The sequence below is a fragment of the Natrix helvetica genome (assembly GCF_964273705.1).
Source record: "Natrix helvetica genome assembly, chromosome: 4".
NCBI classification, from domain to species: Eukaryota; Metazoa; Chordata; class Lepidosauria; order Squamata; family Natricidae; genus Natrix; species Natrix helvetica.
In genome coordinates this window covers 68884132-68905885 of record NC_138550.1, presented here as the reverse complement: position 1 = coordinate 68905885, position 21754 = coordinate 68884132, and the positions used below count along the sequence as shown (strand labels likewise).

General features: G+C 41.6%; 1 protein-coding gene across 3 annotated transcripts in view; it reads right to left on the bottom strand.

Annotated features, from left to right (window-relative positions):
- KAT14 (lysine acetyltransferase 14) overlaps nucleotides 1-21754 on the bottom strand; it is a 98036-nt gene that overhangs the window by 24721 nt on the left and 51561 nt on the right. For 2 of the 3 annotated variants that reach the window (XM_081950464.1, XM_081950463.1), the window contains 3 exons: nucleotides 17434-17850; nucleotides 13760-14301; nucleotides 4090-4223 (listed from right to left, as the gene is read on the bottom strand). In XM_081950464.1, coding sequence (XP_081806590.1) covers nucleotides 4090-4223; nucleotides 13760-14301; nucleotides 17434-17850 — 1093 coding nt within the window. The remainder of the gene's footprint in view (nucleotides 1-4089; nucleotides 4224-13759; nucleotides 14302-17433; nucleotides 17851-21754) is intronic. The other variant, XM_081950465.1, reaches the window with a different exon arrangement.

The window sequence follows — 21754 nt, the reverse complement described above, 5'->3', positions numbered from 1 at the left end:
TGTTTTGGACTTTATTTACAAGTCTTTGTTCATTGTGCGCTTAGTTTTTCTGACTTCATCTTTACAGATTCAGGCTGTATGCTAATATTCTGCTTTAGTTATGTCCCCTTTTTCTATTTTTTATACTTGTCCTTTTTGTCTTACAATTTGAGAGTTTTTTATGCAACCATGCTGATTTTTTCTGGGATTCCTTCAGGGGTGGGCTCTAGCCGACATTACTGCCGGTTTGCTCATGCTGGATGTGTGCATACACAGTTCAATGGAAATTGTTCTGTGCATGCGCAGAACTCCCCCTAAAAATGGCAGCAGCAACGGCAGCAACCGGTTCAGGGGCATGGCCAACCTGGGTTGCTGCCAGTTCTGCGACTCAGGCCGGCATAACACTACTGGTTTGGCCGAACCAGTAGGAACCCACCTCTTGATCTCTTGTATTTCTTCCTCTATGGTATTGTGCTAGACTGGGCTTTTATAATATCAGTTTTCAGAGTTTTCCAAACTTTTTGATTCCTTTTTTCCTTCAGGATTTCCATCCAGGAACACCTTCCAAAGATCTAAGTTACTGAAATCCGCTCTCTTAAAGTCTCAGACTAGTTTAACTTTGCTCTGTTGCTTCTTGTCTACATTATCTTGACTTCCCAAAATCACATGGTCTTTCTCCTCCTAAGTTCCCATAACTTTAACCCCCTCTTTCATCTCTGTTAGTGAGAATTAAGTCCAGTATCACTGAACCTCTAATTTTTAATAAGACAATTTTAATAGGAAAATTTTTCTAGAGAGATGCATTGTTTCCCAGATGCAAAGATTAAAGATGTAGCAAGGCGACTTACTAAAATAATGAAGCCCACAGATTATTATCACTTTCTTCTGTTTCATGTTGGGCTGAATAATACAGCTAAGAGCCTGAAAACAATTTCAAGGGACTATGAACAACAAGGCAGAAAAACAAAGCATCTGGGAGCACAAGTAGTAGTCTCATCTGTATTTCCAACAAAAGGTCAAGATCCAATGAGGGAACAGAGGATTCTAGAAGTAAACTACTGGCTCAAGGGATGATGCCACAAAGAGAATTTTGGATTTTTATACCATGTTTTACGTTACTTAGAAGAAGGACTTCTAGCAAGAGAAGGGCTACACATCGCAAGGACCAGAAAGAATGTGTTTGGAAAACAATTAGCCAGGCTCACCCAAAGGGGTTTAAACTAGAGAGATCAATCTTTAAGATCAAATCCCAAGCATAACGCACAAGACAATGAATCAGACAATGAGAAAGGGAGAGAAAAGTAGAAAGGGAGCCTACTACAGAACAGGAGAGGTAGGAAACAGATACAAGATCAGTAATAATGAGCTTAGATCCTATACATTAATATTCAGAATTTGGTAAAAACGGGGAGAACTTGAAGTCCTAGTACATGAAGGCAGGTATGATATTGTTGCTATTACTGAAATTTGTTGGGATGAGCCCACAACTGGAACATACTGCTAGAAGGACATAAACTGTTCAAAAGAAACATGCCCCCCAAAAGAGGAGGGAGTGTTGCACTGCATTCTATGTAAGGAATACATCTCTATAGAATGATATAACACCGTGGATGAAAGCCTTCTTAAATGCATTTGGGTGAATATGAGAGGAAAAAGAAATGAATTGCTAAAGGTGTGTACTACAGAAAAGCAGAAGCAGAAAAAATAGATGAACCTTTGCTCAGTTAGCAAAATTAATATCTGGGAAAAGCCTAAAAAAGATATTCAAGCAGATTTGTCAGCACCTAAAAATGAATTAAGCAATGTCTGGAAGCCAGCATGAGTTTGTTAAAAAGAGATCATGGCAGACAAACCTTATTCCCTTCTTTAATAAACTGACTAAATTAGCATATCAAGGAAATGCTATGGATAGTATACTTGGACATCAGTAAGCCATTTGACAAAGTAGACCGCAGTCCATTTCTTGGTGTGATAGAACAATGTATGATAATACCACCATTAGATGGATTTGCAGTTCACTGACCAACTGCACTCAGTGTAGTCCTTAATGGAATTACATCTACATGGAGGGAAGCATGCAGTGAAGTACCTCAAGATTTTGTCTTGGACTAATGCTCTTCAACATTTTCATAAATGATCTAGATGATGGGACAGAAGGAGAACTCATCAAACTTGCAGACTACAACAAACTAGGGGGAATAACAGTTTGGAAGATAAATATATAATTCAGAAGAATTTTGAGAGAGTTGAGCATTGAGTCCTATCCAACAAAATACAGTTCAGTGGTAAGAAAATTAAGATCCTGCCCTTAGGCAGGAAATACTAAATGCATGGGTATAGAACAGGCAGTACATGGCTCAACAGAGTAGTAACTGTGAAAGGGATCTTTATGTCCTAGTGGGCCATTAGTTACATATGAGCTAGCAGTGTATTCAGCTGCCAAAAAGTCAATGCAATCCTAGGCTGCATCAGAGGGAACAGAGGGATAGCATCAAAATAACGAGAAGTACCACTAGGGCCACTCTATAGTGCACTACTGAGGTCACACTTGGAATACACCTCCAGTTCTGGTCACCATGATACAAAAAAGATGCTGAGACCCTAGAAAGGATGTAGAGAAGAGCAAATAGATGATAAGTAATCTAGAAACTAAACCATATGATGAATTCTTAAGGAACTAAATATGTCTAGCCAAACAAGAGAATTACATGATAGGAATGACATGATAGCTATCTTCTGGTACTTGAGGGGCTTTCATAGGGAGGAGGAGTTGACTTATTCTCCAAAAGCAGGACAAGAAGCGATGGATGGAAGTTCGTTAAAGAGAGATCCAATCTGGAACAAAGGAAAAATTTCTTGACAGTAAGAATAATTAATCGAATAGCTTGCCTCCTGGAGTTGTGAGAGCTCCATTGCTGGAGGTCTTTAAAAAAAAGTTGGACAGTCATTTATCTGGGATGCAGAAAGTCTCCTGCTTTGGGAAGGGAGCTGGACTAAAAGACCTCCAAGAAACTTTCCAGTCCTATGATTCTATGACTCTTTAAAAAAAACAATTTTATTTGTTTTTAAACAAAGACAAAACAAACATTTAAAAAAAACATCCTCCATTACAAATTGTGGAAAGCATGTCAGTTGGTTACAGTATTTCCATACATCTCTTCCATAGTCACCACCTGCTTTTTATATCAAATCACTTGTTTTAAATTCACCTATATTCATGTATATCACAATTATTATATTTCAACCTTAATTTGACTATAATTGTTTTTACATCCTTTTATATATAATATTCAAATATAAAAGTTTTGCCTACAGTTTTGTCTTCAATCTTAACTTAATTTTTTTTCTTGGGTAGTCCCTTCCTCTAATAATAAAATTTCCTCACCAATTTGACACACTTTCCCTTCTCATTCCGGAGCTGTCCCAACTTCAGCAGCTTCATTAGCTGCGTTTCAATCACCGGAAAAAAGGCTATTCCTGGATCTTTCAGGGACTTTGCTATGTCCCTGAGATCAGCAGGAGGTGCCCTTCTCAATCGCCGTCTCTGCGGGACAGTTTAGGGCCGAATGGACCGTCCAGCGGCAGGAATTCGATTGTGATCTCAGAGCACCAAGATCGCACGTTGTGCCGTCGTACCGTCAGCTCTCTTCCATCATGATTCTATGACTCTGATGTCACTGGATGTGTGTATTAAATCTAAGTATTTCATCTCCCATTAAACTCACCGTCTCTTCCTTCAGCAAGTAAGGTATATGTAACTGTTCCATTTTCTCACATGTTAAATTATCAAAATGTTTAGCATATATATTGCTATTTGATAAATTCTGGATTAAAGGTGAGTACTTTATTAGCATCATAATCTTAGCATAGTCAGTGTTTTACTGTGGCAGGAAGAAGGAAACTCCACTTTCCCTTTCCTTGTCTATATGCAGAAGCCACCCATCCTGAAAGCCACCTTTTACTTCTTTGTCTTTTATCTTCTTCAGGACAACACAATGAGGAAAAGCAATAGCTGACCAGTGTTATTTTCTTGATTATCAACAGTTATCAAGATCAAAGAATATAAAGGATCCAAAAGAAAAAAATGTCTTCCCAATAGCATATCTATACCTGATATAAGGTTTCAAAACACGAGAAGTATAGGGACTGATAATGCTATGATCAGTCGCATCTTCAGAGCCTACAAGTCGGCACCAAAATGTTGTAGTTCTATGTTGAAACTCTTTCGCAGCAGGAACTTTAGTCTGTAAAACAAAATTAAGAAATAACCGAGTTACAGAAGTAATCAGGAAATAAAATCAGTGATAAGGCTAGTACCAATGATTAATCAGATATGGCAGATGTATATGATGACATCTAATGTTAAGCAGAACAAAGATAATTTTAATATACCGAGATAATATAAGTATCCAAAATAGCAAGAAGTTGCATGCATCCTAGAGAAACCTTCTACTAAATAAGTGGTCATGCATATAAAACCAAATTGCTTATCTTACTTTGAAGCCCATACTGGGCATAATAAAATGATAAGTAAAAATTCTGAATTGGTGACACTGCAGGGATATGTATTTATGACAGTTGCAATGTCCAGGGAACATGTCCAGGGAACATGTGATCACCTTTTGTAACTTTCTGACAAGCAAAGTCAATGGGAAAGCCATTGTTAGTAACAACCATGTTACTAACTTAACAACTGCAGTGATTCAGTTAAGAACTGTGGTAAGAAACATTGTAAAATGAGCAAAACACATTTTACAATTGTCTTGCTGACCAATGGAAATTTGGGGCTTGTAGGGGTAGCTGGTGAAATATTTTAAGGGAGATTCAGGTTAATGTCAGAGTTCCAAATAATATCCAAAATTAAATCAGAGTCCAAGGCAAAGCATTGCTCAAAGTTCCAATTTATTAAGAGAGTCATGTTGGCACATCTGTGAAAACCCGAATCTGAGCACGGGGGCTGGGTGGGATGCTGACTCCCATGGGGGCTGGGAGGGGTGCTGACTCCCATCACTGACCTGACCCGGGTCAGCGAAAAGTATCAGCAAAGATGAAGATAAGAGCCTTTGAGAATGGAAGCAGAGGACGAGTCGCTTCTTTGTAAATCTTCCAAAGTGCAAAGGAATTTGTGGAGGAGGAAATTTGGAGATTTATAGCGTCTGGAAATATGCGGTCACAACTGGAGGGGGTTGAAAAGGCTATTTCAACACACGGCTGGAGAGGGCAAGAACAATCACCCAGTAGCCGATCAGATGATTGGAGCCTCCCAGACCAACTTGTGCAGTCAAAATGTGAGTGAATACTCCCCCTCCTTCCCTAGCAAAGGCTCTGCAATGTACTGGAATGGAGACTTTTACGCCTTCCACACAGCGGCAAGTGAAATGATCCATTACCCTGCAGCTGAGCCGCAGACAGATGCCCCATCAACATGGGGAAATCAATCCAGCCAGCTTCATCACTGGAGGCCTTCACAAAGAGATTGGACTGCCATTTGGAGCAATAGGAAACAAACCAGACGTCTTGGCATCAGCAGATGTCAAGAGAGCATTGAAGATGAGATCAGAAATGTTGAAGCCAATTTTCAACAGATAATGTAGCAAATGCAGATCTTGAGTCAACAAGGCATTCCCCTGCAACGGCAACACCTGCTCCACTAGCCCAGGCACAACTGCTGGTTCCTGCCCTGCTTATCCCCAAGTCTCCTGACTGTCTATGCTGAGATTCATAGTTGAGTCTAATAAAATGATAACATTCTTAGCACAGTATGATTTGTTCATCAACACCAAACCTAGGAAGTTTCTGATAAGACAGATCAAGAGTCTCTTTTATCCTCATGCTTTTAATTGACTCTGCTGCCAAATGGACCCTTCCATTCATCAAAACCAATGACCCATCCTGGATTGTTACTCAAACTTCCTCACTAGATTTAGAGAGCATTTTGGAGACCCTATTCAAATAGAAACTGCCAAACCACACATCTTCCAACTCCGCCAAGGCAACAACTCTGTCACAGCTTATGTTGAAGATTTCAAGATCATTGCAGCAGATATGGATTGGAATGAGAAAACCTTACAGGCACAATTCCAAAATGGGGCTCAACAAATCCATAATGACACAACTGATAAAACAAGATATTCCCCAGGGTCTACAAGATCTCTACCTAGCTGCTGTAACAGCTGAGTCTTGACTCACAGAACTTAAAAGCATTTTTCGGCAGCCCCAGCCAACTACTTCCAAACCTGATTCCATCACTTCCCCTAGCTTCCCTGCCCTTTTGATTTGGATGCTTATGAGCCAATGCAAATTGGAACCATCAGACAAATTCCCAAGAGCCGAACGGCAAAGGTGCAAACAACTAGCCCTTTGTTTCTATTGAGAGCCTGGCCACATCATCAAAAATTGCCCTAGTAAAACCTCCCAGGAGAGACAACAGACAGCCCAGCAATGTCTCCATTGCTCACCACCTGGACAACAAGCCCCTCCTTTCATGAGCTCCTGGGGGAGCTACCCAAAGCACTGAATGGTCAATTATCTCCACACTCAGGTATATTAATAAAATTTGATCCAACCTTGATACTTCCCAGTGGTCCCTGTTTCGATAGATTCTGGCTCAACTTCTGACTTCATAAGCCTAGCCACAGTTCATAAACTTAAGATACCTATAGTTCCCAAAGTCTCAATTGCCAGTGATAACTATTGGTGGCCAAATTTTAAAAGCAGGCTCCATTACTCATCTACAGTGCCTTTGAAGTTTAAATTAGTGTTTAAAAGAGTTAACCCTTTTCATAGCAGATTACACAGATCTTCCAATAGTGCTGGGAACCTACAACAGGACCCCACTATAAAGTGGAAAAACTGGTCTATTGCTTTGAAAATCCTGAATGCCTTTCTCACTGTGATCAACCCTCCAAAGCCTCCTACCAGCCCCGCTTAACGAAAGAGATTACCAATCTATTAAGTAAATATGCAGACTTCATTGATATGTTAGGGAAGGAGGAAGTCTCGGCCTTCCCTCCACACAGACTGTGATTGCGCCATAAGCCTGGTCCCTGGTGCCAAAATTCACAAGAGACAATACCAAATGTTTACTATAGAATTAGAAACTTCAAAACAATATTTGGACTCTAATTTGAAAAAGGAATTCATAAGTCTTCTCAGTCTCCTGCCTTGGCTCTCACTTTCTTTGTACCCAAGAAGCAAGACCCTAGTGCTGTGATGGCAAACCTATGGCACGTGTGCCAGAGGTAGCACGCAGAGCCCTCTCTGTGGGCACGCGCCCTGTTGCCAGTTGCTCTTTTGGTTTCCAGCACGCACATACGTGCCAGCCAGCTGGTCTTCGCAGGCACTAGAGCACCGGAAAATGGCCTGAAAACAGCCAAAACTGCCCCCCAAACAGGGTATTTTTCAGGCCAGTTTTCAGGCCATTTTTGGGCAGTTTTGAGGCTGTTTTTGGGCCATTTTAAGGGCGTTTTGAGGCTGTTTTTCAGGCCGTTTTTCAGAGAACCCCAAAAAGGAAAAGTGGCCAAAACCAGCTAAAAAACAGGCATGTGCATACTGGCCAGCTGGTCTTCGGGTTTCCAGCACTCCGGTGACACATGCACATGCATGCATGCGCGTTCCAGTTTGGGCACTCCGTGCCGAAAAGGTTCACCAATCCTACCCTAGTGGACCTAATAACTGTGAGAAACCTCCACTGACAGTGGTCCATGATTACAGGGCTTTAAATGCAGTCACAGTAAGAGACCATTATCTACTGTCATTAATTCCAGACCTATAAATAGGCTACAGAAAGCAAGTATTTTTACAAGAAATACTTACCACCTTATTCTAATAAAAGAAGGCCATGAATACTTAATAGGGCAACTTCAAACAATCACTACACATCTACAGAAATGCATAAAATCAAGTCTCCTTGAATATTAACATATGGGTTAATATAAAAGGAAAGGACATTGAATGGCATTGTATGATCAATTCTAATTCACTTTATTACAGTCATAGACCAGGGACCAGAACAAATAAAAATACTCAGTAAATATACAATTAAAACTTCTAGTATAAAATAATAAATAACTAAAATATATGATAAAAGCCAGTCTGCCAATTATACATGGTCTAACTATACTAAAATTACAATCCATAAACTGTGTAGCCCGTTGTCAGTTTAATACTAAAAGGGAAAGGAATAAGTAGTGCATAGGGTTTGCCACATTTGTTATATAACGTAACTATGGTGGATATGTGTTTCTGATGAATCCTCAGTGCTGCTACGCAGAACCTAGCCACCTGCACTGTAGTTATGGACTGTTCATCCTTAAGCAGCCACTAGAGATAAGGAATGTCAAAATGGCCAGGATACCTAGCAATTATTGTCAGAATATGTTTTTTTCCCCGAATCTTTGGATAAAAGGAACATCAAAGGAGTATGTGACCAACGATCTCCACCTCTCCTGAGCCACAGGAACAGAGTCTTTCAATCAATGGTATATTTTTATATTTGCTGTAGGATAGCTGATGGAAGTGCATTTCCAGTGTGCTAACTCCAACTGGCTAAGATAGCTGACTAAGAATACTTACCTGGTGGAGACACATGATCACATAGAATGACAAAGAATGACATTGCCACCCAACCAAGCAGAAGAACTGATTTTGGTAATCCGTGAAATAATGTATGTAGGAAACACACAATAGTAATGGGGGTTTTAACTACCCTCCCATTAAATTTGGAAACAAACTCTGCATAAGTAGTAGATTTAATAAGTTTCTTGCGAACCTAGCTGATAACTGTCATCTAAAAGTAGAGGAGCGAAGTAGACAGCCAGCTATACTAGACTTAATTCTTACTAGCAGAGATTAAATTATAGAGAAGGTGGAAGTTGCTAGAACTTGGGGTATGGTGACCATGTCATATTGGAATTCAATATAATGTAGACACAAGCAATAGAGCAGTGATGGCGAACCTATGGCACGCGTGCCACAAGTGGCATGTGGAGCCATTTGTCAGGGCACACGAGGCGCTGCCCTGACAGCTGGCCAGCGCGCATTCGCGTGCTGGCCAGCTGAGGTTCACCTTTTTAAAAGCTATTTTTCGCCTTCCCCAAGCTCCAGAGGCTTTATAGGAGCCTGGGGAGGACGAAAAGAGCCTCCCCCGCCCCCCCGGAGGCTTTAGGGACCGTCCGGAGGCTTCCCTGAAGCCTTCGGAACGCTTAAAACCACCCTCCGAGCAAACCGGAAGTGACTTCCGGGTTGCTCGGAGTGTGGTTTTAAGCGTTCCAAAGGCTTCAGGGACCGTCCGGAGGCTTCCCTGATGCCTTCAGAGTGCTTAAAACCACCCTCCGAGCAAACCGGAAGTGACTTCCGGGTTGCTCGGAGGGTGGTTTTAAGCGTTCCGAAGGCTTCAGGGACCGTCCGGAGGCTTCCCAGATGCCTTCGGAGCGCTTAAAACCACCCTCCGAGCAACCGGGAAGTCACTTCCGGTTTGCTCGGAGGGCGGTTTTAAGCGTTCCGAAGGCTTCAGGGAAGCCTCTGGAGGGCCTCCGGGCGGGCGGGGGAGGCTCTTTTCGCCCTCCCCAGGCTCCTATAAAGCCTCTGGAGCCTGGGGAGGGCGAAAAAAGCATGTAAAAATGGGGGGGTCACGCGTTGTGTGTGCATGCGCACTGGGGATCGTGAATTGCATTATGGGTGCGGCACGCCCGCACACGACCCCCCCCTGCCCTCCCCCCACTTGTGGCACGCGAGCCAAAAAATGTTCACCATCGCCATCGCAAAATCAAACTAGTGTCTTACACTTTAAAGGAGCTGATTTCAACAAACTGGGAGAAAGATTGGGAAGGATTTCATGGATGAAAATCTTAAAAGGGAAAACAACTTGAGGAACTCTGAAAAATGTGGTTATAAAAGCCCAGTTCACCACAATCCTGCTGGGAAAAAAAGAAATCCAAGAAGAAACCATCATGGTTCTCTCATGAACTCTCTGATAAACGTAAAGACAAAAAGAACAGGTATTAAAAAATGGAAAGAAGAACACATAACTATGGCAAAACACCAGCACATAGGCTAAATCTACAAAGATGAAGTCTGGAATGTTAAGGCTCAGAGTGAACTAACGCTTGCAAAAATGTTAAAAATAATAATAATAAAGTTTCTTTCAACATGTAGAAAACAAGGGGGGGGGATCAATCAAACAATCAGTCGGCATATGAGAGAAGATGGCAAAGAAGTGACAGGCAGCAGGGAGACAGCAGAGTTCAATTCACCCATTGAATCTGTGTTCATTCAAAAGGAAAAAAATAATCAACGTACCAAAAACAGAACCATAAAAGACAGACCAGGAATACAAATTAAAATAGGCAAAAAAAGTTATAAAAGCTCAGTCCACCATATTACCACTGAAAAAGAAAAATAAGAAATCCAAGAAGCAGCATCTTCCAAAAGATAGATCCAGGAAACTACAGACCAATCAGCCTGACATCAATACCTGGAAAAGATAATCAAGCAACAGATCTGCAAATATCTAGAAGCAAGCAATGTTATAATAATGAGCCAACATGAGTTTGTCAAAAACAGATCAGGCCAAAAAATCTTATTTCTTTGACAAAGTGACTAAATTAATAGACCAGTGAAATGCTGTGGACTTAATATACTTGGATTTCAGTAAGGCATTTGACAAAGTAGACCACAAAGTACTTCTTAATGAGGTAGAAAAATGTGGGATAGACAGCATCACCACCAAATGGTTTCGTAATTGCCTGAAAAACCACACTCCACGTGTAGTCCTTAATGGAACTACATCCATAAGGGGGAAAGTAAACAGTGGGGTACCCCAAGGTTCCATCTTAGGCACAACACTCTTCAATATTTTCATAACCATTTAGTGAGGGAACAAAAGGGGAAATCATCAAATTTACAGACATCATCAAGCTGGCAGGAATGCAGAAAGATTTTGTCACACTTGAGCACTGGACCCTATCTAACAAAATGAAGTTTAATGATGAGAAAAGTAAGATTTTTTATTTAGGCAAGAAAAACTTGGTTTCAAACTTCAAAGATATTTTGATGGTTATCCCAAAGGTGCTTTCAGGAGCAATTGGTCTTTCTTGTTGACTTGGATCCATGACCTGGATGACTGAGAATCTCTACAGACTTTTAGCTTTACAATTTGGGATGAACATCCTTTGAATGGTGTGGGAGTAGAAATGGATTTCCAGAGGAAAAATTGCAGACTACAGGAACCAGGAGCACTACTCAGGTGATCCTGAGGACAGAAGTATATCCTAGTGCTTCAACAACTCTCTAAAAGGATGCAGATTACCAGCTGTCTTCAAGGAATATAAATCCTTCCATTCCCCATTACCCTGTCAGAACTAAAGAAGCTTCTTGGATGAGAAACTCCAAAAGAAAAACCAAGGAAGTCCAGTTGCCTCCTGAAACAGCACCTTTGGGACAACCATGACCTGGATGACTGAGAATCTCTACAGACTTTTTGCTGTTGCCATTATTAATGCATCTTAATATGCCAAAAAATTGGGGGAAGGGAGCAGGAGATAGAACATGGCCCCAGATATCAAGAGATCTGCATGAGAACCAAGGACACTTCAGCAGGTGTTTACAAAAGCCTGACAACACAACAATATCCGGAGAATGTATTGGACAATTTGACCTGAGCTAATTGGGGGGTGGAAAAATGTGAGCTTTAACTATGGAACTTAGCACAGGAAAGATCTAAATCTGGCAAAGTTAAAGTTGCCCAAGATATTGGGGAAAGTGCACCCAGTTTTCCATTGCAGTTTGTTGAAGCCAGTCCAGGGCTGTAACTTAAGGCCTGTAGGAAAAGAAGTCCCTGGACTATCTATCATGGAAGGAGAGAAACATTACGAGGTAAAACTGATCCTGGATTCCAGATATTGCAAAGGAAAATTGTGTAGTGGAAGGGGACATTTGGAGAGCTAGTAGACAAACACTTAAATAACAGCCAGCAATGTGCTGCAAAAAAGCCAATGCTTTTTTTGGCTGCATTAAGATCAGAATCAGGATCATGTGAAGTGTACCGCTTTATAATGTCTTGATAGGACCACACTTGGAATATTGCATCCGGTTTTGGTCTCCACAATATAAAAAAGATGTTGAGACTCTGGAAAGAGTGCAGAGAAGAGTAACCAAGATTATAAAGGGATCAGAGGCTAAAACATACAAAGAAAGATTGCAGGAATTGGGTATTTCTAGTCTAGTGAAAAAAGGACCAGGGTGACATGATAGCAATGGTTCAACATTTGCCACTAAGAAGTGGGGGGGTCAATCAATTTTCTAAAGCACCAGAATGCAGGATAATTAATCAAGGAGAACTTGATTTAAAATTGATCAAATTGATTAAAACTAATCAAGGAGAAAACCAACCCAGAACTAAGGAGAAATTCCCTGACAGTGGAACGGCTTGCCTTCAGAAGTTATGGATGCTACATCATTGGAGATTTTTAAGAAACAGAGTGCCATTTGTCCAGAATGGTATAGGGCAGTGATGGCGAACCTATGGCATGTGTGCTACAGGTGGCACGCGGAGCCATTTGTCAGGGCACGCGAGGCACTGCCCGTCAGCTGGCCAGCGCACATGTGCGCGCTGGCCAGCTGAGTTCACCCTTTTTAAAAGCCATTTTTCGCCCTCCCCAGGCTCCAGAGGCTTTATAAAAGCCTGGGGGGGTGAAAAGAGCCTCCCCCACCCCATCCCCCGGGAGGCCCTCATGAACTTCCCTGAAGCCTCCGGAGCGCAAAAAAACCGGCCCTACGGGCAAACCGGAACTTCAGGAATGGACTTCCTGTTTGCTTGGAGGGTCGTTTTGACAGCTCCGGAGGCTTCAAGGAAGCCTCCTGAAGGTCCCTGAAGCCTTCGAAGCGATTGAAACAACCCTCCAAGCAAACCGGAAGTGACTTTCTGTTTGCTCGGAATGTTGTTTTGAGCGCTCCGAAAGCTTCAGGGAAGCCTCCTGAAGGTCCCTGAAGCCTCCGGAAGGCTTCCGGGGGGCGGGCAGGTGGGGGAGGCTGTTTTCGCCCTCCCCAGGCTCCTATAAAGCCTCTGGAGCCTGGGAAGGGCAAAAAAAGCATGAAAAAATGGGAGGGGTGCCTGTAGTGCCTGCATGCCTACTGGGCGGGTCGCGCATTGCATTATGGATGCGGCACGCCTGCACACCACCACCCTGCACTCCCCCCACTTATGGCACCCGAGCCAAAAAAAGTTCACCATCACTGGTATAGGGTCTCCTGCTTGTAAGGGGTGGTTGGACTAGAAGACCTTCAAGGTTCCTTCCAACTTTGTTATTGTTGTTAAGCATTATTGGACCATCCTATTTATAGGGATGTTACAACAGATGATAATTTATTATTTCTTCTTTCAAGTCAGTCTTATCTCCTGCCATTGAGTTCACAATGTTTTCTTGGCAATGTTTTTTTCGAAATGGTAGTCCTTACTAGGACTGAGAGAGTGATTGGCTCAATCACATTCAAATGGTTCTGTGCCTAAGATGGGACCAAATTCACCAATTCTCAGTTTGTAAGACAGTGCCTTTAACCATGGCACCAAATTGTCTCCAAATGGATTCTCATACATGTTGAATTGTAGATAATAACTTAATAAAAGACAGAAATTTTGAGCCTAGTGCTCAGCCTTCATAGGTTGTTGTTAAGAAACGGGGAGATTTCAAAAGGAATCATTGTAAGTTGCTAAGGGAAAAGTGAGAAAGGTATATTAGTTAAATGATAATGATAGTGATAGTAACAACAGAAAAACAGGAACCTGATATCGATCCAAGATTCGGAAAACCTGGCAAGAAGTTTTGTATACTGCATAATCTGATGGCAGATAGGCGGCAAGTCTTTCCTTAGTTCCATAAAAATGTTCAACCAAGATAAGAGCAGAATTCACAATATCGTCCAAGTTAAAAAGGGGAAGACCTCTCTCTCGTTTCATCTTTCGGACTATCAGCTTGCGCTTTAGCCGCCGAGCCTCAGGAGTCATGTCTGCTGCATTTAGACAGGCCTCCAAGTTCCTCAAAAGAAGTTTTTCTTCATAGATACCAATAGAAGTGTATTTAGACTGAGAATCCTTATGAGCCTGCTGGGTCTTCCGCTTGTTTAGACCTCGCTCTTGAAAGAAGGCATGTCTACTATGATTTTCCACATCATTGACAAGCCTCTCTGCTCTTCCTTCTTCACATATCAGCTCTTGTTTAATCTGATCAGACAGCTTCATTTTCTTTTGGACCATTGTCCCTGATGCACCGGATGGAGGGATATATTCTATTCCTGGGTCTATCATACCATCTATCTCTTCATCATCTATAAACAAAACAAAATGGCTGAGAAACACTGTAATATTGTAACCAAATACTTTTTCTGCAGATAGTAAATGTTTATACCTAGGAAATTCTGAAAATATGTCAACTTTGATTTTTTTTCCTTACAAAGTATGAGATAAAATCAATATCCCAATTTTTACAAATCAGAAAACTAAAATACAGGTAGTCCTTGACTTACTACAGTTCGTTTAGTGACGATCTGAAGTTACAATGGCACTGAAAAAGTTACTTATGACCATTTTTCATACAACCATCACAGCATGCCCATGATCACATGATCAACATTTAGACAGTTGGCAACTGAGTCACCTTTTTGATGGTTGCAGTGTCCCATGATGTGATCTTCTGACAAGCAAAGTCAATGGGGAAATGAGATTCACTTAACAACCCTGATTAGCTTAACAACTGCATTAATTCACTTAATAGGAGTGGCAAAAAAGGTCACAAAATTTGGGGCTCAATTGTGTCATTAGTCAATGATTACCTGTACAACTTTCTGTAAATCAGTAGTATTTATATTGGTTGAAAAATTAAAACAACCCTACAACTAAGGCTAGTTTTATTCGTATCAGATTACTACTTTCTAACTATAATGAAATTTCTTCCAATTACCCTCATTTGTATAAATGTTATTCCGAATGGAAATGTGGAAAACACACACAGAGAAAATGTGTCTGTATATATGCATGAGAGATAGTGAGAAACAGAGGTCTGCCATTTCAACCTAGTCTTGATGATAATCTGTAGCATTTCCAAGGGTACTTCAATGTACATCTATCTTAATTGCTACTCATACTATTTTCCTATCTCTCTAGTATAATAGTTTACTTCTAAGTCCTATCATGCACTCATATTAAATGCTTCAAAATGTGATTTGTTGTTTTTCATTTCAAGGGAGCAGTCAGTTAGTGTATTTGGTCCAGGACAGATAAACTTCTTGCAGTCCTTGGTATTGTTAGTAATTATCTACATTGCCATAATACAGAGGCATATATCTTCTTTCCTTTATTCATTCCTTGTGTTCAGCTTTCAATAGCTGAACATTTTTTCCATATTAATCCTGGAAAAGAAAATATTAGTATGATCTGTAAGTCAGAGACATTCTTCTCCTTCATGACCCTGTCTCAGTTTATTACTTTCCTATCTAAACTTACTTTACTTTACATCCTGAGCACATGATTCAGCTTTATGCAATTTTGAAACCCAGAAGCAAAGCTATCCATGCCCTATCAACTTTGAGATGATTAAGCAGACTAGCTAACATTTGTCTCTGCTGTTTAAATATTATATTTAATTATGCTCTGTTCCCCTGGATGGATAGATGATGTCTAAATCTCAGATAGTTTAATACCAGCGATGACTCAACAAGCATAATTGATATGAGTAACATTGGTATGCTATTCCAGTAAACTCATACTGGTATGCTATTCCAGGAAAGATGCATGCGGCAAGTTGTTCCAATGTTAATGGATAGACTGGCATAGAATTTGGTCAGTCAGGTAATTCTCCACACAGTGGAGTTGCAGAGACTGAAGAATTACAGAGTCACAAGGGTCTTCATGTAATACATAGCTCTCAGGCAATATAGTAAATAAGTGAAATGGTACCAGTGGGGCAGCACTAATCATTCACTCTGGGCTTAATCCAGACATTGATTTGGAGACTAAAAATATTCAGGATTGTAAAGTAAGGGGCTTATCTCTCATTCATCAACCTGAGGAAGGCCAGAAAATTATCTTATTTTAAGATTTATTCCATCAAATAACAGACCTACATTCTTGCTTGGTAAGCAAGAAACCCCCAGGTGGCCACTGTCAGATTCAGTCAGATTTTAGCACTGGTTGCTCAGAAAGAAGGTGAATTATTTCTTTATGCCCTTCTCCTAGTATGCACTACACTTTTTAAAAAAATTAAGTGAAACCTAAAGAACATTTTTAAAAGCTCTATCAAAATGGAATGAAGATAGCTAGGCAGATACAGTAGAATATCTGGTCACAAATGCTTCTGACCACAACCAAATCGGGTTCCGACCAAAAAATTCACCACCACCACCCCAAATAGCCAATTTCCCCTTCCTCACCAATTTTTTTCTAAGCGCTAAATTTCTGAAATTGGGTTTAGGTCATGACCAAATTGGGTTGCGACCAAAGTTATGGAACAAATTATGGTTGTGACCAGAGGTTTTACTGTATTCAGCAGTGAAATTCCACCAGCACTGAAGATAGTCCTCCAGTAGCAGCATCTAGATTCAGAATGGCTCTTTATTGAGCCTTTTGATACTTCAATGCCACTGTTTTGCCCAGAACTCCACTCCTAAGATCATTCCATCCAGATAATAGCAGCAAGGGCATCTCTATTCCTTGTTGCTGTACTGGCAAATTCAGCTGCAAGCCTCAAAAGAAAAGTCCAAATATAGTGCTCAGAACAATTGGAATACTTCTATGTATGATTCTGAGTTCAGAACATTCAAAACAGCGATTTAAAAGTTTGTCCATTTTCCACATCTCAACACAGGGAAAGTGTGCATATGCACACCTAATGAATATTATCATCAGGTATCATTTTTCTTTTACTAATCAAATATGTACACTGAATTTTGAAGCTGTCAAACCACTTATTACTAATATTAATGCTGCTCAGTCGCTTCAAAATGAGATTGGTGGCAAATAAACTTAATAAATAATAATAATAATAAATTACACTTCTGTCTATATAAATGTATTTCTGAACAAAGTATAATTATCATGTTTAACATCTTTAAATTCTTAAGACTACCAACCTATTTAGATACATTTCCAAATTGTGGGCTTTTTAAAATTATTCAATGCCTCCTTTTGTATATTAATTGTGGTTTTATTTATTTATGTGTCTTAATAAAAAAGGAAAGAAAAAAGATGAATTAATATTTGCTATGTTACACATTAAGTGTTTGTTTATTTGGATATTGTTTTATTTTCTCAAGTACTGCAACCATGAAAATTATATATTCTTTGTCCTATACCCATTCTTAATAAATGTTACATATCTCAGTATACAACCACAGTCAAAATTTGTTTCTGCAAATAAATCTAATAAAAATGATCAGATAAGGAAACTTAAAAATTGCTTTTACCATGAAAAAGGGCCTGAGGTGGCATTATATCTGGAATAAGATCAGCTTCTGAAAGCAGACTAGGTGTAGCTGAATGTGACGCTGGAGTTCCCGGAGCAGAAAAATCCAGAGAGGGAGAAGGAGATGGGCTGGTCAAAGGTGTTTGATCAGAAGAACTGAGGGAGGAAAAGTCAACCACCTCCCCCTTTTCAAGCATAATGTCTGAATGCCTGTTTCGACTGGTGAATTTGACCGGTGTAGAGGATGTACTCCTGTCCATGAAGCCAGCTGCTTCTTTCTGAGCTCTCCTTATTTCTTTGGCTTCTTGAGTGCGAGACCGCTTCTCCTTCAGCTCCATAGCAGATTCTACTGGATTGCGGCTCACTCGCTTTCTAAGCCCCTCCACTGTAATGATTGGATCTATAGACAGTTTTGAACCTGCCGGAAAACAAGCAATGAGTTTCCATAATCATAATATCAGCATTACAATGCTGATTATAGCTGATTACATTACAAGTATTTAAAAAATTCACAGCAAGTTTAGATACTTATATGCTTGCATATTTTAAATCAAAGTGTGCAATATTTTGTTGGTTGTAAGTCTGATATTTAATAATGTGTAGAAGAGTACCAAGAAAAGAATGGTTGCAGTGAAGGTGCAAAGTGAATGAGACCAGATATATGTGTGAGGTTAGCCATTCCTGGATATATTTTTATATGGTTAACTGCATTAAATCTATTTTAGGATTTCACTATATATTTTTTCCTATATGAAAATGGAGATAAAATTAATTAACTAATGCAGACAGAAGACAATCTAAGGCAGTGATGGTGAATCAATGGCACGTGTGCCAGATGTGGAACGAAGAGTTCTTTGGGCATGCGCGCCGTCACCAGCTGTTCTTCTGGTTTCTGGCATGCGCATGCATGCCAACCAGCTGGTGTTTGCACACACTGGAGTGCCGGAAACCAAAGACCAGTTGGACAACACCACATGTGCACTGGCCAGCTGGTCTTCGAGTTTCCGGCGCTCCAGTTTGGGTACTCGATGCCAAAAAGGTTTACCATCACTGAAAATGTTCACAGTAAGGGGGAAAAGTGATTCTGTGGAAATGTGATTCTAGCATTACAGGTTATTCATCACTGTTTTAAATTACTAGTAACTTATAAGAGAAAAAACATATAGAAGATGCTAGGAAGAATTATGAAAACAGACGAAAAACAAAGGTATAAAGAAAGAAAGACAAATGGAATCACTGAATAGGTTGTGAGATGAACCTGAAGAAATGAAATGAAGAAAGTCAGGTTGGTAGCATAAACAAGTAAGAACTAACTCTTCACCTCCAAAGCCTATTTTGTCTCAAGCATAAACCTGATATTAAGAATGAAAAATGTATTTTAAGTATCTGGCTGACCAACCACATAGTGGGATACCACTAGGTTCTGTCTTAGGCCCAGTACTCTTCAATATCTTTATAAATGATTCAGATAAGGGGATTGAAGGGTAACTCATCAAATTTGCAAATGACAACAAACTGTGGAAATAGACTCGAGATCCAGAAGGATCTTGACAACATTTGAACACTTGGAATACACTTGGAACTTAAAAAGCGACTAGACAGCCACTTGCCTGAAATGATATAGGGTCTCTTGCTCAAGTTCGTATGTTCTAGGTTCTACTGCATCTAGTTTTGACCACCACAACAAAAAAGAATGTTGACTTTTTAGAATAGACTTGGGCATTTTGCAGCCTTCAATGGTTCCTGTCTGGCCTGTGTCATAGGACCTAGCATTCCCAGTGACTATCTTGCCCCACAGGCTGACCACATTCTGAGTGCTTCCCTTTCACTGGGACGCCAGCCCCACATGCTTGCCACTCCTATATGTGGACCCCTGGGGTGGGTCAGGGCCAAGGCTCTGATGTCTTGATGTCTCAAGGGCAGCCCTGAGGACCACATCTAACCAGATCATGGGCCGGATCTGGTCCATGGGCCTTGTATTTGACATGTCTGTTCTAGTCTAACAAAAAGAAGGAGTAGGGTGACCTGATAGTAGTCTTTCAATATTTGAGGGGCTGTCAGAGAATAGTGGGTTGACCTCCAAAGCACCCAAGGGTAGGACAAAAAGTAATAGATGGAAGTTCATCAGAGATATCCAACTATTAATTATCAATTAAGGAGAAATTTGCTAACAATTAATCAGTGGAATGGCTAACCTCCAGAATTTGTGGATACTCCATCACAGGAGGTTTTTAAAAAGAGATTGGACAACAATTTACCTGAATGATATAGGGTCTCCTGACTGAGCAGAGGTTTGGACTAGAAGATCTCCAAGGTCACTTCAAACCATATTATTCTGTACAGGTAGTCCTCAACTTACGACCACAATTGAGCTCAAATTTTCTGATGCTAAGGAAGACAATTGTAAAATTGGGGCATTGGTTCTTATCTAATACATCCCTTCTCTGGGCAGGTGGAGACAGCAGTCATGCATGGGTTAACTCAGTCAGTAACCAATAGAACTGAGTCTACTAAAGTGATGTCATCATCTCTGTGGAGCATGCTCCCGCTTTTCTTGATGAAGAAGATAAGTAGACTGCTGTGCTTTGAAAAATCGCTTTTCTTTCGGTGACTACACAACATGCTCCCAGATCCTCCCTGCGAGGTAGGCCAGGGCCCTAAGGGTGGGGATGATCGCTGTCTTCACCTGCCCGGAGAAGGGACGCATCAGGTAAGAACCAACGCCCCATTCTCCCAAGTTGGTGGAGACAGCGGTCATGCATGGGACGTACCAAAGCTGGCGTGTCCCCGGGAAGGCATGAGACTGGCCTAGGAGCTGAAAGAAGGAAGAACCTGTTGGAGGACCCGCCTTCCGAAGGTTGCATCTGCTGATGCATATCTGTCAACCTTGTAATGTCGTATAAACGAATTCGGAGTAGACCAGGTAGCTGCCTTGCAGATTTCCTCCACGGAGGCCTGCTGCACCCATGCCGCTGACGTAGCAGCGCTTCGCGTGGAGTGAGCCATAATGTTAGGTGGAGGAGTGAGATGGTGCGTGCTGTAAGCTTGAGCAATGGCCGACCTGATCCATCGCCCAATCATGGATGGAGAAGCTTTCAGCCCCTTGTTGGTAGGGTAGAATGATACGAAGAGGGCTTCGCTGTGTCTGAAGACCGTGTCTTGGCGATGTAGATTTTTAGAGCCCGCCTGACATCTAGTTTGTGCCATTTGTGCTCCAGCCTGTGAGATGGAGCAGGTCAGAAATTTGGAAGAGTGAGGTCTAGCGAGCGATGGAATGCTAAGTTCACTTTCGGGACAAAGGTTGGATCGATGTGAAGTACCACTCGGTCTGGGTGAAACATACACAAGTCCGATCGGATAGAAAGGGCCGCCAGTTCTGAAATCCTCCGTGCCGATGTTATGGCCACCAGAAAGGCCATCTTAAGTGTGAGGTGATGTACGGTTGCCGACCTGAGAGGTTCAAACATCGGGTTACTAAGAAAGTCCAGGACTTTGGTCAGATCCCAGGAGGGAAAACGCTGAATGACAGGGGGCAGAGATTGGATGCCCCTTTAATGAATCTGTGGACGTGAGGGTGCAATGAGAGGGGTTCATCATGGTGATGAGATAGAACAGAAGAGAGAGCCAATACCTGCCGCTGCAAGGTGTTCGGGGAAAGTCCCTTATCAAGACCCTGTTGCAGAAAGCCCAGAAGTTGGGATACTGAGGCCTTCAAAGGATCTACTCCTCAGGCCCGGCACCAAGTTACGAAGGTCTGCCATGTAAATTCGTAGATCCTATTAGTAACTGGACGGCGGGAGGCCTGAATGGTATTGATTAGAGTCTCAGAAAGATTATCCGCCCTCAGGACCGCCCGCTCAGTCTTCAAGCGGCTAGGCGTAGCCAGTGCAGGTCGGGGTGGTGGAGGGAGCCCTGATGAAGGAGGTTCCACAGACAGATTGATCAGGTCTGCGTACCATGGTCGGCGTGGCCAATTGGGAGCGATTAGGATGAGCTCGGCCTCTTCCTCTTATCACCTTCCGAATTACCCTCTGAATCAGGGGGAAGGGAGGGAATGCGTACAGGAGACCGCGAGGCCACCTGCACCTTATGGTGTCCGTCCCTTCTGCGCCTGGTGTCGGGTATCGAGACAGGTACCTGGGCAGCTGGTGATTGGATGCAGCTGAGAAGAGATCCAGGATTGGAGTCCCGTACCTGGACGACAGCTGTAGAAATATGTGGCGATTCAGGGTCCACATTGCTGGGTCGATTGTTGTGCGGCTCAGCCAGTCTGCTGTGGTGTTGTCTGACCCCGAGATGTGCTCGGGCCAGGTGGATGGCCT